This window comes from Trachemys scripta, chromosome 23, assembly GCF_013100865.1.
Source record: "Trachemys scripta elegans isolate TJP31775 chromosome 23, CAS_Tse_1.0, whole genome shotgun sequence".
NCBI lineage: Eukaryota > Metazoa > Chordata > Testudines > Emydidae > Trachemys > Trachemys scripta.
Genome location: NC_048320.1, coordinates 12116289 through 12134141, shown reverse-complemented (window position 1 = coordinate 12134141; position 17853 = coordinate 12116289). Strand labels below are relative to the sequence as shown.

Here is a 17853-nt window from a genome sequence, read left to right as displayed (position 1 = left end):
CTGACACAGGTACATTGGACCTGATTCACTGCATTTTGTATAGAGTCACTCTGATTTGGTAGCATGTTTACATTCATTTTGCTGGGCAAAGTGTGGAGCAATGGTTAATTCCACCCCCAACTGCCCAATGTTCAAAAGAAGCTTAGAGCCCCCTTCGGCACCAAAGTAAAAGTGGCCAGATTTTCAAAAGAACGCAGCTCGGTTGGTGTTGGGCTCTTAGGAAAATCTGGTCTAAAGTGGGAATGGGGCACCATGGAGATTATTTAGATACCTAAATGGGAGCTGAGCTCTGTGGAAGAGGAAATCTGACCCCTTCTGTCCAACCATAGATTGGGAAACAATTTATTTAATTTTGTCCTTGGGACCCCTGGGTCACTGGAGGGGGAAAGATTCACTGTGGTCTGTATTTGTCAGGTGGAAGTTCTCTACGAAGACGAACCTTTAAAGGAATATTACACGCTTATGGACATCGCCTATATCTATCCTTGGAGAAGGGTGAGTAAGAAACTTCCTCTTCTGTGCTGGAAGTATTTTTGTCATTTATTGAGAAGCAGCGTGGTCCAGTGGGCAGGGCAATCACTTGGGATCTAGGAGACACGGGTGCCAGCCCTGGCTTCGTGGGTCACTTCCCTTCCCTGTTCTGTTTCCCCTCCCACCATTTGTCCACTTGGTGTCCCATCTCCAAAACTTAAAGTCTAGAGCAGAAGGTCCTCTGAGTGACTACAGAGAATTCTTTCCCTGGCGGCTGGCTGGCGGGTCTCGCCCACATGCTCAGGGTCTAACTGATCACCCTAATTGGGGTCAGGAAGAAATGTTTTCCCCTTGGCAGATTTGGCACAGACTCTGGGGCGGGAGGGGGGTGTGTGTGTTTCCACCTTCCTCTGCAGCATGGGGGCACAGGTCACTTTTTGGTTTGAACTAGTGCAAATGGTGGATTCTCTGCAACTTGAAGTCTTTAAATCAAGATTTGAGGACGCCAGTAACTCAGCCAGAGGTTATGGGCCTATTGCTGGAGTGGGTGGGTGAGGGTCTGTGGCCTGCAATGTGTAGGAGATCAGACTAGATGATCATGATGGTCCCTTCTGACCTTAAGTCTGAGTCTTCAGTACTGGGTTTCTCTCTCTATGTTCGTACAGCACCTAGCTGTACGGGAGCCCTGATCTCTGTTGAAGTCCATAGATGCTACTGCAAGACTCCTAATGATTAATACCAGTTAATCAATACTAATTTTCAGGCAATAACTTAGCCCCTTTTCAAATGAAATCTTTTTGTGATGAGTGGGTGTTTTTTCAGTGGTGGATAATAACAATAGTTAGGGGAAAGGTTTCAGAAGGACGTTTATTCTTCCAAAAATATCTTGGACCTCAATTTTCTAGACATGCTGGGCACCCACTACTCCAGCTGCAGCTAATGGGAGCTGCAGGGTGCTAAGAATCGTGCCAATTCTCATGATTTTATAAACTGATGGGGTCTAAATTAGCTGTTACCGCTCAAGAAAGATCTTGGAGTCATTGCGGATAGTTCTCTGAAAACATACACTCAGTGTGCAGCGGCAGTCAAAAAAGCTAATGGGATGTTGGGAATCATTAAGAAAGGGATAAAAAATATGACAGAAAATATCATATTGCCTCTATATAAATCCATGGTATGCCCACATCTTGAATACTACATGCAGATGTGGTCGTCCCATTTCAAAAAAGACATATTGGAATTGGAAAAGGTTCAGAAAAGGGCAATTAAAAATGATTAGGGGTATGGAACGGCTTCCATATGAGGAGAGATTAATAAACTGGGAATTTTCAGCTTGGAAAAGACATGACTAAGGGGGGGATATGATTGAGGTCTATAAAATCATACTGGTGTGGAGAAAGTAAATAAGGAAGTGTTGTTTACTCCTTCTCATAGCACAAAAAACTAGGGGTCACCTGATTAAATTAATAGGCATCAGGTCTAAAACAAACAAAAGGAAGAATTTCTTCACAGTCAACTTGTGGAACTCTTTGCCAGAGGACGTTGTGAACTCTGTTATAGTCTTGGCCTTCAAAAAAGAACGAGATAAATTCATGGAAGGATAGATCCATTAGTGGCTAATAGCCCAGATGGGCAGGGATGGTGTCCCTCGCCTCTGTTTGCCAGAAGCTGCGAATGGGTGACAGGGGATGGATCACTCGATGATTCCCTGTTCTGTTCATTCCCTCTGGGGCACCTGGCATTGGCCACTGTCAGAAGACAGGATACTGGACTAGCTGGACCTTTGGTCTGACCCAGTCTGGCCGTTCTTATGTAGAGGGACCATTGTGGGTCTGACCTCTTCTATAACATGGGCCAAAGAACTTTACATTCTAGAACATGGTTGTGGATAAAAGCTTGAAAATGTGACCACGAAAGACAAAAAAATCAGAAGGCAAATTAAAAAACAAACAAACAAAATCCAGTTTATAAAAATCTCATGATTTGGGGGGGCTTGACTTGCGATTTTTGACACTCCCCCTGCCCCCAGTGTTGGCAATACTGTGTTCATCAACTCTGGAAAAAAACCCAGGTCCCGACTATTACCCGCTGCCCCCACACCTGGAACGGGGGTGTTGCTGGCACTTCCAAAAGGGCATCGGAAGGAGGGAAAGTGCCGGGTTTGAAAACCGAGATCCATCCAAAACCATGTTTCCCTTGTTGACGCTTTCTCTGCTAGAGCGTTTAATTAGAACCAGGTGCTCCGAAGAGCCTTGATTCACTCTCCCAGCCCGCGGTGGGGTGCAGGGACGAACTTTCAACAACCGCCCTCTTCCTAGCCAGACATAGCTGCCCTGCACAAATCAACTGTTGCTTGTTTGCTTTTTAAAGGGGAAAAGGGTTTAACGTTACCCTTCTTAGTGATCATTTCAAATGAACTCCAGCAGCTCTAGATTTCCCCTTTTGTGGCTCGAGTCTTTAAAGCACTTCAGTTCCAATTCAGGAAAGCTCAGAAGGACCCAGATGAATGGGAGCTAGGCACCCAAATACCAATGAGGATCTGGGTTAAAAGTACTGTTGAAGTCAATGGGACTTCATCACATTGTTAAGCTCCTCTGTATCTAAGGTACTTATCTGGCCCATATCACTGTGATAGCTGGGTCTCACAATCTTTAATGGATTTATTCTCAGCAGCCCTGGTAGGGAAGTAGTTATTCCCCTTTTACAGATGTGTTTTGGTGCCTCACTATCACTGAATCGCCATTTGAGGATCTGGACTTAGGCACCTAAATACCTTTGTAAAGATGGCCCAGAGAGATTAAATGTCTTGCCCAAGGTCACACACAAAGTCTGTGGCAGAGCAGGGTCTTGAACCTGGGTCCTAGGTTTGCGGTCTAACATCTGGAACATCCTTTTTCTCCTAACAGACTCATTAGATGGGCCACAGATCTAATTTAGTCCAACATCCTTTCTCTGACTGCAGTCAGTAGGACATGCTTTAGAAGAACAAAATTCCCCTAATTGCTAGGAGTTAGAGATTGGCTTAAATCCTGATGCATTTAAGCCCTTCTTAATGTTAATATATATTTTGGAAGAGAAACTACCTACTTATTTTATCTGTTCTTGTTATCTATATAAACATCTAGTCCTTGTTTGAATCTTGCTAAGTTTTTAACCACCATGACATCATATGGCAATGAGTTCCGCTGTTTGGTTGTGAAAAGATTATTTCCTTTCATCACTTTTGAATTTGCCATCTCCCAATTTTATTGAATTGTTCAAGTGCTTTCCAGAATAGGAACACATTTTGAATATGTGCGCATTTCCTGAAGTGGGGGCTTAAGCACATGCTTAACTTTAAGCAAACGGGGAGTCTCACTGAACTCAATAGGTAAGGATGTTAGTCTAAGGGCTGTGCTAGACAGTTCACATGATAAAGCCCTGGCTCCTTGAGAGACCAGCTAGGAAATTTTAGATTGTTTTCAGTAGGATATTTTTCACATTGCCACTTGCTAGTGGGTGGGTTTTAAGATGCATCTCATTTGAATTCCTGAATCCTTCATCACTTTTTTCTGGAAGGCAGCCTGAAAATCTTTTCCAGAGACTAGCTTTTAATCTTTCATGAACATCTAAATTCTTGAGCCAACTGGCTCAGTTCCTGGAAAGACATCTTAGAACTTGAAATTTTACAGGTGTGCCTGGAAAGAGCCACTGGAAATTCATATGAAAATAAAACAAAACAATAAATCCTATAGCCAAAGGATTGTGCACTTGCACAATGGGGCCTGAATCATCAGTGCCCTGCACTTTGTGTAACCATTCATACTAGTGGGTGTTGAACACCACGATTCTGGTGTAAAAGGCTACACAAAGTGCAGTCAAGGGAGAACTGTGACTGTAAGATTCAATCCATTTCCCACTGAGAAACCAAATGGCAAATCTCCCATTACAGCCAGTGAAAGCATGTTGGTGCCCATAATTTAATATTTCACTCATTCTGCCCTTCACTATTATAGCCAAGTACTGAGATTTTATTTGAGACAAACATTTTCAGACTCTTTCAGTCCTGTTTTTTCTCTCTAGCTTCATTCTTAGATCATAGTTTGGATATCCAGCCAGCCTGTGGGACGCAATGGATTGTGAATTATGGAGAAAGTACATAACGTCCTATAACAAACCATTTAAATGGTTAAGAGAACGAGGGGTCCTTGTGGCACCTTAGAGACTAACAAATGTATTTATTAATTTATTTGTTAGACTCTAAGGTGCCACAAGGACTCCTCATTCTTTTTGCTGATACAGACTAACACAACTACCACTCAGAAACCTGCCACCATTTAAATGGTTAGTTAATGACACAATGCCACAGTCCTTTGGTAGAACTTTTTAACCCCCATCAGTATTACCTCAAAACTTTGTCAGGCAAGATATTTTGAAAATGTTTGTCAGAACTGAGAACCTACCTGTTTGCGGATGTTTCTTAATAATACTTAGTACTTTTAATTCCTAGAGCTCAAAGCATTTTATAGATGGACGGCAATGTTTTAAAATTACATTGTCACATGGTTTTAGGTCATGAAAGGGGAAAGTTTTAAACAGACTAAATGGAAATAGTCTATGCCTGAATTAAAAACAAAACATGAAACAGATCTGGGTTAGATGCTGAACATACCCCGCTACTTTCCCAAAGCATTCTGCAACCAGAACTCGAGTTTTGTTCCAGAGCTTGAGAACTCCTAAAGTTAAACTGATAAGGAGAATTGAAACTGACCAGTCAACTTACCCTGCTGAAGCAGAGTGGAATATAAGGGGTGGGGGGGGAAGAGGAAACACATTCATAAATGATAAAGTAAATAAAAATTCATATAGTTTTAATAATGAGGTATTATTAGCAGCACAGGTAAGGACATGCATTTGGTTTAAGTAGGATTTTTAAACTGATACATTATTTTTAAAAGGAACAGTATCTCCATTCCTCTCCTCTGTATATGTCTATCTTGAGAATACGCTAGCATGAACAATTTATATAGTACTTAAACTTCAGATTTTGTTTCGATGTTTGCCATTTTGAGACTTTTACAACATAAGCTTGTGGTACAAAGTTCAGTTAATTCAGGAGACTTAAACTTAACTCGGGAGTCACAACAGCAAGGCCATAATACAACTGGGCTTTAGACGATCATTGTATTGAATTGAGCCCTGATCTAGCGGAGTACTTGGGACAGATTTAAGCCCGTGTTTTGTTGAATTGGGGCCCTGGTTGAGTTTTTAAACATGAAGTTAAATGCTAGGCCAGAGCACGCTCTGGGGTCAAGTCAGTTTATTTACACGGATGATTTTAGGGGCGACGTTCCCAGGAACAAACGGCAGTCAGATGCATAACTCCTGTTGGCAGCTAATGGGAATTAGGCCCCTTGGCTACCCCTTTATACATTTGAATCTCTCCCCCTTTAGCGTCACTTCTGAGTCCCAAACTGCTGTCCCAGACCTGAAGAAGAGCTTGTGTGGCTCAAAAGCTTGTCTCTGTCATCAACAGAAGCTGGTCCAATAAGATATTATCCCATCCACCCTGTTTCTTTAATATCCGGAGACCGACAGCTACAACTACCCTACCTACGTCCAGACTAATTGGTGTAGATATCCGTGTGATTGTCTCTAAAAACACCCATGTGAACAGCTTTTTGTCTCCTTTCTCCCCCCTGTAGAATGGGCCTCTCCCTTTGAAATACCGAGTGCAGCCAGCTTGCAAGAGACTAAAACTGTCCCAGCCTGCAAACTCTGAATGCACCAACACCAGCGGAGCATCCGAGTGCGAATCCGTCAGCGACAAAGCCAACAGCCCAGCCACCTTGCCCGCCACCTCCTCGTCCCTGCCAAGCCCTGCCACACCTTCCCACGGGTCGCCCAGCTCCAACACCACCACGATAAGCATCCCTGCCAACCCCGGCACCATACTCAATGGCACCTCGAACTGCCACCAAATGCCACCCTCCTCCAGCAGGGGGCGCAAAATGACTGTGAATGGCAGCACCGCATCCGCCTTGACCTAGAAGGGACCCCTGGGGCATGACTTTCCATTTTATATATAAATATATATGTGTATATAGGAAACAAAATTATACATACTTATTTTCTATTGATTGACCAGATTAATTTAAAATGCAAACAACAGACACAAAATGTGGTTGAGTATTTTTTAATGGATTTTTTTTTTTTTGTCTTCAACTTTATGGAACTTGCATGCCATGAGCCCAAGTTTAGGTAAAAGCGGCAGCCCCTTCATTTTCTATACCTTCGGTCACCCCAGGAGCTCATGGGACTGCGTAGTAACGGATACACAGGTAATGGCAAAGCACATGGACTGAAAGCCTCAATCCTCGGTGTAAGTGCATTTGTGGTGCTGTCACTTTCTTCCAAAAGGATGAGGCTTGTCCAGGCATTTCTTAAGAGCCACATCCGATGTCATGCTTGTGTCTGCCTCCCCTACCCCCTTTCCTGGCTGGTTTAGGGATGAAGAACCTACAAGCGGGTGTTGAGTGTTTTGTGCGTATGGACAGGCAGGAAGTGGGTCTTAAGCTTTGTAAATCCTGCAGTTCTTCCACTATCCAAACTCTCATGGACTTTAACCCAGAAGCTTGCCTGGAGTTAGGGCCATTGGCTAAAATTTTCAAAAGTACCTAAATGATTTAGGAGTCCCAGGTCCATTGAAAGACAATGACCTATGTGATTTAGGAGCCCAAATCACTGTGGTGCTTTTGAACATGTTACCCACAGGGTGTTATGTCCAGAGCAGCCTAGGGGATTTAGACACACCTTCCATTAATTGAAAGGGAAGAGATTGGTCTGATTCCTCCCCCACCCCCAAGAGTGCATGCAGCCCCAGCGGAAGCCAGCAGGAGCTGCAGGTGTTGTGCACCTCTGAAAATCAGGTCCATGAGTCACATTTTTCAAAAGAAGTCAGGGCCAGATTTCTGGGAACATGCTGAAGTGTGGTGTTTCCCCCCCCTAAATCTTGCCCGTATGCATCTACGTTCCCTAGCCTGCTTTAAATTTCTCAGCCAGAGGCTCCTTCCCTGGCTCCCTTTAGAATGACAGCTTTTCCCACTGCCTTGTTGCAGTGTCTTATCTGATCATTTTAATCCCTGGGTAGTCTCCAAGGAGAATTTCCATCCCTCTGTAAATACATCCCTGCTCCTGTCTTCACTTCATAATGATGTTCCCCCTACATTTCTGTGCAGTGGGGCAGGAAGGGGGAAGAGATCTCAGCTTTAAGGGCCACCAAAGCACATTCCATTTGGAGGTGGACTTGGCGAAGGGATCTAAAGAACCCAAGAACTGGTTTTTGCAAAAGGATGTGGCTTCATCTCCCCCATGTAAATTGTCTTCTCCTTTGCAGAGTAGCTTTCTAATGACTATTTGAGGCTTCGATCCTGCAAAGATTTAAGCACGTGCTTAACTTGACACACTCCAAGCCGTTCCATTCATTAAGCACATGCCTTAAGGGTGGAATGTTCAGGAGAATCTAGGCAATTTAAGAGCACAAGTCATTGATTCCCCCCCCCCCCCCCAACCCCAAAGGAGGCCAAGGGATCTAGCCCTTCAGGTCAACAGAAGTTGGGAACCTCTCCTGGGCTCCTTAGTCATTAAGGGCTCTTTTGAAAATCCCACTCTAAGACTTTGCAGGATGGGGGCTTCAAGTAACAAATACCACCTTCAAAACAGGTAGTGCTCACTCATTGGACCCATAGCAGCATTTCACGTAGCCTCAACATTCATGAGCTTGAAATAACCTGACTGGGTGGGAAAGGAAGAGAATTAGGGCTCATCCCACCCAGGAAACCACCATTTCAGTCCTTCCACGGTGGTGATGGTTACCAGGAGCGTGGTTTCTTTGGGGGGGTGGCCAGAGATGATGCTAAAACGAAGAACCAATCTATTTCCCCATCAAACACTCTGCTCTCCATTTCTTCCTCTTCAATAGCTCCTTGCTTGCTAAAAAGTTTAAATTCAGCATTTCAAAGCTTCACTTTAGTTCTACCCTGTCCCACCATCTCCCCTTCATCCTCCTCATGCAGGATTTTTAAAAAAAAATACAGTGCCTTTAGAAAGGTGGTTTATTTGTGAAGGGGACAGGGTAAAAAAAAATAAAAATAAAGGGGGGGGGGGTGTTACTGTGTTTTCTTTAAAAAGGCATGTCGCTTTCTAGTATGTGGTGCTGCATTTTGCTTACATCTTGTGTTATGAAATTGTCTCCATGCAGGGGAGGGGAAGCGCACGGGTCCCATTGCAGAGAATTCTCTTGCATCATCCGCTAAAGATTTCCTTCCAAGCCGCAGTGCTACTTTTCCTTTAAGGTAGGGGTGTGAGTGTGAGTGAGAGAGCATGGGGTGGGGGAGAAGGGGAAGGGAAGGAGTGGCTGCATTCTCAGAAGCACATGTTCTCTTGGGCCTCAAGAAGCTTATTCCCCTGATTTATTTATTAATTCATTCCACCGTGAATGAATAAGTGCCTGCAGATCCCAGGAACAGGAAAATTCCTGCAGAGGACAGGAAAGATTCAAGCTGCTAGAAAGGAGTTGGGGTTTTCTCTGCAGGGGCCACAGGTAGAGTGTGGGGGGGGAAATCCTGAAGGCTGAAACCGACAGGAGTGGGGAAGAGAACTGCGTATACAGAGCCTGACTCCGAAAGGTCAGCAAACATGGATTTAAGAACAAAACACTAAAGTGTTCTCCCAAAGAACTGAGAGGTGTCTTTGCTGGGAAGAGCCGGCCTGAGCAGAGAGCCGTTTGTGTAAGTCATTCGTGGTCAGGCTCTAGGAAGCTGGGTAGGTTACGGTTAAAGGACTTTCTTCCGCAGAATGCTGCGTAGGGAGAGGTCTCCACGGGGAGGCATTAATCGGTGATATGCAGTTCAGCGTAGGGTGAACTGGTTAACGCTGAATTAGGCGCGGCTTGGGACCGTAACTTCTTAGAAACCTTTGAGAACGTTATCCCCAGCAAGAATGAGGGATCTGATGGGCGAAGATACACTTTTTTTTTTTTTTGGAGGTGGGCCATCTGAATTTCCCATGGAAGCAGCCAAAGTGGGCAGAACGCATCTTCGGTTGGGTCACGGGGGGCAGGTGTGTGTGGGGAAATCAGGGGCAATTTGCATGTATTGAAGATGGCTCCCTTCTGCCCTGCATTGTCTCATGGGAGGAGAAGGCACCCAGGTCGACTGCAGGGGAAAGACACATAAAGCTGCCATTGTTCTATTAGACTTTCCCATTTCTGTTTCTTCCCCTTCTATTGGCTGGGGCTGGACTGCAAGCTCAATAGTGTTTCACGGGGCTTCATGGGTTGAAAATATTCACCGGACTTTGGTATCCCTTCTCCTTGTACATAGGCCAAAATGGACTAAATGAGGCACTTCCACTGCCTCAATTTGGGGGTTTGGTTCCCCCCCCCAATATGGTACAAACCAAATTGCTCTGTATGTTTGCATCCTGTATGATGTTTTAATGTCCAGTAATATATTTGGATATTCATATATCGTTATTGGTTAAACATTTGTATAACTATACAGCTTTGTAAATGTAATAAATGCTGCAGATTGTCCTTCAACTTGTCTGTGTGTGCAGATCTAGCCATCAGCCTGCCTATATATGTCCATCTACCAGCCTGTCCATCAATCTGTGTATATCCATCTGCCATCCTATCCTTCCCCCATCAATCTGCTCTGTATATCAGCCTGCCTATTCTTCTACCTAGCATCCATCCAGCCTCTCTCTCACTCATATGCAATCCATTAAGCCTAGTCTATATATAGACTTCACCCATGCATCTGAGATGCAGTGAGGTTTGACACATTCATGTTCTTTTAAGATTTAGTCACTTCAGGTGCTTAAAGTTACCCCTCGCTCCCATCCTCCCAGGTCAGTAGAAAATAGGGTGACCTGATAGAATATGTGAAAAATCAGGGCAGGGGGTGGGGAGAAATAGGCGCCTATATAAGAAAAAGACCTGAATATCAGGACTGTCCATATAAAATCAGACCATCTGGTCACCCTAATAGAAAAAAAAAAAAAAAAGTAAGAATGCCACTCTTCCCTATCCAACTCCACCAGAGAGGTCCTTTGGGGCCATCTGCCTGTCCCAAGTCAGGATAAAGGAGGAGGGTTGGGCGTGGGGCTAGCAACTCCACCCCGTAAAAAAAATCAACTTGCTACAGAAACGCCAAAAATAGAGATAACGGAGACTTTTCGCCTGGAAAAAGAAGGGTCTTCAACTCGAAGACGCATGACGCAGGGTGGTGAAAGTCTTGAGGAAGCCACAAAGCCGATTACCCTTCTTGCAACCAGGAGGATTACCATCGGTACATGGAACGTGAGGACCATGCACGAGTTAAGAAAGACGGCGCAGGTCGCAGCAGAGATGAGGAGAAACACCTGACGACACGACCTTCAGGCTGATAGCATAAAAAATGGGCTATACCTGGAACCAGCTAGAGCAAATGGCCCAGGATAGAGGACTCTGGACATCTGTGGTTGGCGGCCCATACCCCGATTGGGGTGACGGGCATGAGTGAGTGAGTGTCTTCCCTATCCATCCCTTCCCAAGTGTACCCCTGTTCTCTCCTTCCGCTCAGCATGTTAATAAGCTCTCCCCTTTTCTGATGGCCATTTTGACCTGGTTTATCACCCCTCCTTTATTCAGCATTGCAAAGCCAGAGCTCAGTGGCTTTGTCTTAACTCGGGAAAAGGTTATTTAGGGAGGCAAGATGGGTTAGTGGTGTGGCAGAGCTCCGACCTTGTCCCCGTGGGTCCTGTGCTGCCAGGCGGTTTATGCTAGCCTCAGGCTCACTGCGACCCTCCACGTAGCCCTTCTCTCTCTAGGGCCAGGGTACAGTCCACTGAGCCCTTTCCATCATATGCCAGCACGGAAGTTGGTAAGCAAACTCCCCTAGTCTCTGTTGTCCCTATGGGCTTATTCAAGAACAGCTGAGTCTCCTGTCCTGACAGGGGCCTGTCTTGTCTTCCCTTCCCAGGAGGTGTTTCTGTAGTGGTGGGTTGGGGGGAACCCGGGCCCGCCCTCTACTCCCGGTTCTGGCCCTGGGACCCTAATGGCAGCCGCTGTTGCTAGCCGACCTTTCACCGCCAGAGTTGCTCCATTTCCCTGGGCCACTTCCCCACAGCTCCCCCGCTTCACTCTCTCAACGCCTTCTTCACCCTAACCTTAGGGCTCCCTTTCCAGTGGTTTCAGGGTGTCTTCATTACCCAGCCCTTCAGCCGCACTTCCTCTCCCCTGGCTCTCTTTGGCCAGACTGGAGTGAGCCCTTTTATAGCATCAGAGAGGCCTTAATTAGAGTCAGGTGCTTAACAGCCTCACCTGACTTTTTGCAGGTTAATTGGAGTCAGGTGTTCTCATTAGCCTGGAGCAGCCCCTGCTCTGGTCAGTCAGGGAGCAGAAAACTGCTTATCCAGTGGCCAGTATATCTGCCTTCTACTACTCTGCTGTTCCCAACTGGCCTGGGTCCATCACAGTGGATAAAGCACTAAACTGGGACTTCAGACTGAGGGTCTATTCCTGTCGCCACTAGCAGGTGACCTGGGACCTGTGCCTCGGTTTCCTCACCTGTAAAAAGGGGATAATGGTGGCTGATGATGCCAACGACAACTTCACGATCCTTTGTAAAATGCTTTGAGATCTACAGATGAAACGTGCTACACAAGCGCTAGGTATTATTACATGCTGGACTTAGTCACCACAAGCCGGCTAAACCTGGCCTAAACTTGATCGCTTTTCCTTGTCTAGACAAAGCCTAAGTAGATTTAAGGGCATTTATTTGTTAAATCCAAAAAGATCTGGGCTAGTTTATTTCTCTGCGGCTGTCATGACCCTAGTATGTAAGGCCCAGATCCTCCAAGCCATTTCGGTACCTGCCGCCCACTGAAATCACAAAAGTGACTCTCCCAGGCAAAGCAGAAAATGTAACCCAGATCACCAGGTTCCTCTAGTGCTTTAGCCACAAGACCACCCTCCTCCGCTAACTTTTTTTGGGGGGGGGGGGGCGGAACCCCTCCACACATCTTTTCCCAATGAAAGATTATTTTTAAAAATCAGTTTTGTTCCCTCTGCTGCCTTCTCTCCCCGTTTGCCAGACAGTGACAAACCATAGTGTCCTCACCAATACAAGGAGCCATAAATCACTGCGGGGCCAGGGGGGATCTAGTCCATTTTTTTAAAGCTAGATGGCCCCGTCCCTGACACGACTGCATCTGGGAACCAACCTTCCCCAGTAAAACTGCAGCCGCTTCCCCTCTCTGAGCTCAAGCCGAGGGGGTTACTTGCTTTCAGCTCTGGACTCTCCTTCCACCACAAGTCTCTCCGGCGAATCGCTTTGTCCTTGGGACGTGGCAGCAAAGGAACTCGGATATTCATCAGCCTTAGCTGGTGGGGGAGCGGAGGGGGCAGATGATCAAAGATTAGCCTAGCAAAGAGCTACATTATAAACAACTTGGTCCCTGTCCTCCTCCATTAAAGAGTATATAGGAGCCATTTGAGTTCCCTCTCCTGCATGCATCTGACCTCTCTGCAGGACAGCAGGGCTTCGGAGTCCAACCAAGAGGCTAGTTTTTTTTTTTTTTTTTTTCAGAAATGTATCCAGCACAGTTGATCATAGGAGGGGAAAAGTCCCCTGCTTAGCCAGCGCCCCATTATCAGATGTGTGTCACTGGGAGCTTGATCCAGAATTCACACAGGGCTGGTGGCGCTGAAAGCTACTGAACAAAGCTGTCTGCAGTGTCTAGGATGGAAGCCGTGCATTCGTTCGGTTGCTATTACCTCAAACCCGGGGTGCCGCAGCGCTCAAGGGTGAATAGTTCAAGATCCCTCAGCTCATTTAAAGCCACCTAAGGAAGGGCCAGATTTGCCAGGGAGTTTAGCAGCTCTTGTGAGCCAAGTCTTCAATCCTACAGAAAAATCCAGGCTAAACTTTCAGCGGGTGACCACGTGACGCAGGAATGAATCCAGGCAAGGCCTACAGTGCTGTGCAGGAAGTCAGACGAGACAATCATACCGCTCCCTTCTGCCTTTAAAAATGTATGAATAACCCCATTGGCTTCAATAGGGCTACTCTCCGGCTTAAAGTTAAGTATCGGGGGTAGCCGTGTTAGTCCGTATCCACAAAACCAACAAGGAGTCCGGTGGCACCTTAAAGACTAACATTTATTTGGACAAAAGCTTTTGTGGGTAAAAAACCTCACTTCTTCAGATGCATGGAGTGAAAATTACAGCTGCAGGCATTATATACTGACACATGAAGAGAAGGGAGTTACCAAACCAGTGTTGACAGGGCCCTGTGTTGCAGGTTTCTCTTTGCACTGTAGACGTGACCTTGGAAAAAGCTGGCATGAGAACTTCGGGTCTGTTGGCTAAAGAAACTTGGGGCTATGAGCCAAAAAGCCGCTCCTTTTGTTCCTGGTTCCTCCTGCATTCAGAGAAGCAGGACTTTGCTCGTTCCTTGTAGGCAAAAGAGATATTTTCTTTGATGCTAACAGACTCCATCAATTTCTATTTCCAGCTGGAACATCCCCACCAGGGCCTTCAAATCTAACTAGCAGCTCGGGTCAAAAAGGGGCAACGGTATTTAGGTACCTAACTCTCATTGAAAATGGCACCTAAATACCTTTGAGGACCTGGGCCGGAGCCCCTTGCAAATCTGACTCCACATAAGGAGGTCCTTTATTGCAAGCCACCAGCAGACGTGCTAGTGATGTGGTCTTGGATCCGGGAGCAGAGAGAGAGAGAGAGAGTGTGTGTGTGTGTGTGTGTTTCCTTGGTGAAAGCCCTGATGTAATCAGAGCTTTGCAGTCACTGAAAGGACTTTAAATGGATGAGTGCTGTTGGCCAACCACCCCAAGAATGCTCATTAGTGTTAAATTCCTTGTAATAGTCCTAGATTTCACTTAATATCAGAGGCAGGCGAAGCCATTCAATAGCATCAAGTGCCCAACAGGAGAACTGGGGAGGGGAGAGAACAGAAGGTCCATACAGAGAATAGACCATCAACTTGAGGGAACTTTCAGCAACCAAGTCACCTACATTGCTTTTAGAATCCAACCCCTCCCCCTACATAAATGGACATTAACTGGGGAAAAGGCTTTAGTCAAAAGCAAATCCCTCCGTTGAGTAATGAGGACTGATTTTGGTGATGGGTTATCCTTGAAGAGAATGCTTAGGAATGAAGCGCTGGGTGGCCCAGAAATCAACAGCTTTAAAATCCCAGCTGGTCTTGGGTTGTTCGGCCTATTAACGCAGGCGGGGAGGGAAGATTATATCTTTTCTATAGAGGAGATCTCTATTCAGGGCCGGATCTAGGTTTTTTGCTGCCCCAAGCAAAAAACAAAAACAAAACAAAAAAACCTCCGAGAGCGCAAAGCAAAAAAAAAAAAAAAAAGGCAGCCGAAATGCTACCCCAAGCACATGCTTGGTTTGCTGGTGCCTAGAGCCGACGCATTGCCCCTCTCCCTAACTCTGCCAGTGGGGCATCTAAGCACATTTGAAAATCCTCGTAGAGACCAAAGGTATTTAGGTGTCTAACTACCTTTCTGGATCTGGGCCTACGCCCCTATATCTATAGGTGCTAGTGTAACCCACACACCTCCTGGGTGTGGTGCTCTGTCCCATCTAGTGGCACAGAGACAAGAGAGAGCGATTAATGAGTTTGCTCTACAGCCTTAGCTAACAGCCAGTTGGCTTTTAGCCCATGAACTAAGCTACAGGTGCCCTAGGTTCGATCCTGCCTGCTGACAACTGGCATCTGTTGGTGTTACACTAGAACTATGGGTTTTAGGGGTGCTGTCACACCCCTGGCTTGAAGTGGTTTCCATCATATACAGGGTTAACAGTTTGGTTCAATGGCTCTCAGCACCCGCACTATAAAAATGATTCCAGCCCCCCTGCCTATATCCAGCTGTAGGCACCTAAATACTCGATAAACCTGGCCCTGAGTCACTGTTTTTAAACGTGATGTACAATAAGATGAAGCCCAGTTTTGTGGGAGATAACTAAGGCTGGCAACCAGGGGATGTCTGGAAAAGATACCCCAATATTTAACAGTGAGCTCTTCAGTCTAGCAGAGAAAGGTCTAACACAATCCAAGGACTGGAAGTTGAAGCTAGACACATTCAGACTGAAAAGAAGGCATCCACTCTTAACAGTGAGAGTAATTAATCACTGGGACAATTTCCCCGGGGTTGTGGTGTATTCGCCATGACTGACAATTTCTAAATCAAAATTGGATGTTTTTTCCTAAACGATCTGCTCTGGGATTTTTTTTGGGGGGGGGAGGAGTTCTCTATACAGGGGGTCAGACTGAATGATCACAGGAATCCCTTCTGGGTTAGAATCTATGAATAAAGGAAGGAGATTAAAAAAATAGTATTTTAAATGCAGAGCTGAATAGGTGAGCGGACTTTATGTTGTTATCTATGAGGGTTTCAGAGGGAACAAAGTTTCTTCTGTAGCCACCGGTCTGGGAATGTAACAGATCTGATTTAGAAACTAGACTTGCTGATTACCAGATCGAAGCTCAGACCAGTTTTGGGAGGAATCTGGAAACATTCCCTGCCCCATAGTATTATTATTTTAAAATTCTCTTCATTTCATATCTAATGCTAGATCTTAACATGTCAAAACGTTCTATTAAAAATAAAAATGTAGGCCAATAATTAGCAACAGCGCATGCTTCAAAACTAATGAACAAGGAGAGAGCCAAAAATCTTCACCCTCTGAAAAGTTTGGATTGAAACTGCGGGGTAAGTGAAGGTTTGGTTTCGGTGGACTAGTGGAGGCAAGGAAGGTCGTGAAGGGGAGAGGCTAGCAGAAAAGGGGAGCTGCAAAGAAGTGAGGCCCCCACACCCTCGCTCACCTGACAAACCCAGAGCTTGCAAGTCTCAGAGCCGCGGCGTGAAGGAACCTGGACAGAGCTGCATCCGCCCCCTCCGCCAGGTTGTTTGTTCAGGGAGGAGCAGCTTTGCAGAGATTGGAGGCAGACACGTGTTAATTCGAGACCACACCGCTGGGTAAATCAACAGCAGCCCCACGAAAGCGAGTGGGGATCACGCTGGATTTTCCACTGGGGCAAACGGGAGCAGAATCCCAGCCCTGGCGTTTGCAGCAAGTCACCCGCAGCAATAACTCGTGGTTAATGTCATTTCAATTCCCCGTGGCATCCCCCGGGCAGCTCATAGCAAAGGGCTGGACATGTCCCAGCTCACAGCCTGGGGGTGGGATTTATGTCCCGCATAATGCACTCAACACGGTGTAGGGAAATATTTCATGGGCGGGGGGGGGGGGGTCCATTTAGTCTCTTCTATATTTCCCTTTGCAGTTCGGTCAGGCGCTCCGGGGGATCAATGCATATGATCACTGCTTTGATCGCAGCCCCTTTAAACAGAAACGAGACCAGAGCTCGGGAGTCCGGTTTAACTTCCCTGTCCCCACCCCCAAACAAACCAACTGCAACCTCTCAAACCCCGCCTGGTCGTGAACTGTAGCGCTGGTGCAGGAAACAGGAGGGTGAGTTTCGCTTTCTCTGGAGCTGTAGATTGTTTAATTTCGGATCTGGTTCGATTCCTTCTTGGTTAATTCCAGAGCCGCAAAGAAGCGATTGGCTGGCGGTGCGCGGCTGCCCCGCGCTCGCTATTCCGAGATTTCTCTTTAACGCCGGAGGTTCTGGTCGAGTTCTCCTACCTCAAAGGTAGCGGCGGATCTGTTTCCTTGGGCCGCTCTTTCTCTCTTCGGTGTCACTCCGATTTCAGGGGAAACACGCTGCGGATTGAATTGGCCCCTTGGGGACTTTTAAAACACGATCGCCTTCCCATGCACCATCGCTGGGATTTTAAACCCACGGTTGCAACCCAAGCCCATGAGCACAAGTGCACGGCGATGCATGGTGAGACGTGCTTGGTTGTGCATTCCATACACGGGGGAGTGAGTGTCTCAGGCGGTTCCGAGGGGAAGTAGGAATCCAGCTGTCGAATGAACGTGAGGCTAAAGTTGGAAATCCCTTCGCATTTTGCTGCGAGCAAAGGATGTTTCCTCTCCGGCTTAAAAAAAAAATCCCAAACGATTTTACAAGCTCTTTTCTCCTCTTCCCATCTTCCAGCCTCGCTCTGTTCTTTTAAACCCCATTCGCAAAGGATCAGAAGGGTAGCCGTGTTAGTCTGAATCTGTAAAAAGCAACAGAGGGTCCTGTGGCACCTTTGAGACTAACAGAAGTATTGGGAGCATAAGCTTTCGTGGGTAAGAACCTCACTTCTTCAGATGCAAGTCACCTGAAGAAGTGAGGTTCTTACCCACGGAAGCTTATGCTCCCAATACTTCTGTTAGTCTCAAAGGTGCCACAGGACCCTCTGTTGCTT

At 46.3% G+C, this 17853-nt stretch overlaps 1 protein-coding gene across 2 annotated transcripts in view; it reads left to right on the top strand.

Annotated features, from left to right (window-relative positions):
- The window catches only part of PCGF2 (polycomb group ring finger 2), a 33278-nt gene extending 23236 nt beyond the window's left edge, over positions 1-10042 (top strand). For both annotated transcript variants that reach the window (XM_034755949.1, XM_034755948.1), the window contains exons 9-10: positions 415-495; positions 6156-10042. In XM_034755949.1, the coding sequence (XP_034611840.1) occupies positions 415-495; positions 6156-6500 (426 nt within the window). In that variant the 3' untranslated portion in view covers positions 6501-10042. The remainder of the gene's footprint in view (positions 1-414; positions 496-6155) is intronic.
- The last annotated feature ends 7811 nt before the right edge of the window (positions 10043-17853 follow it).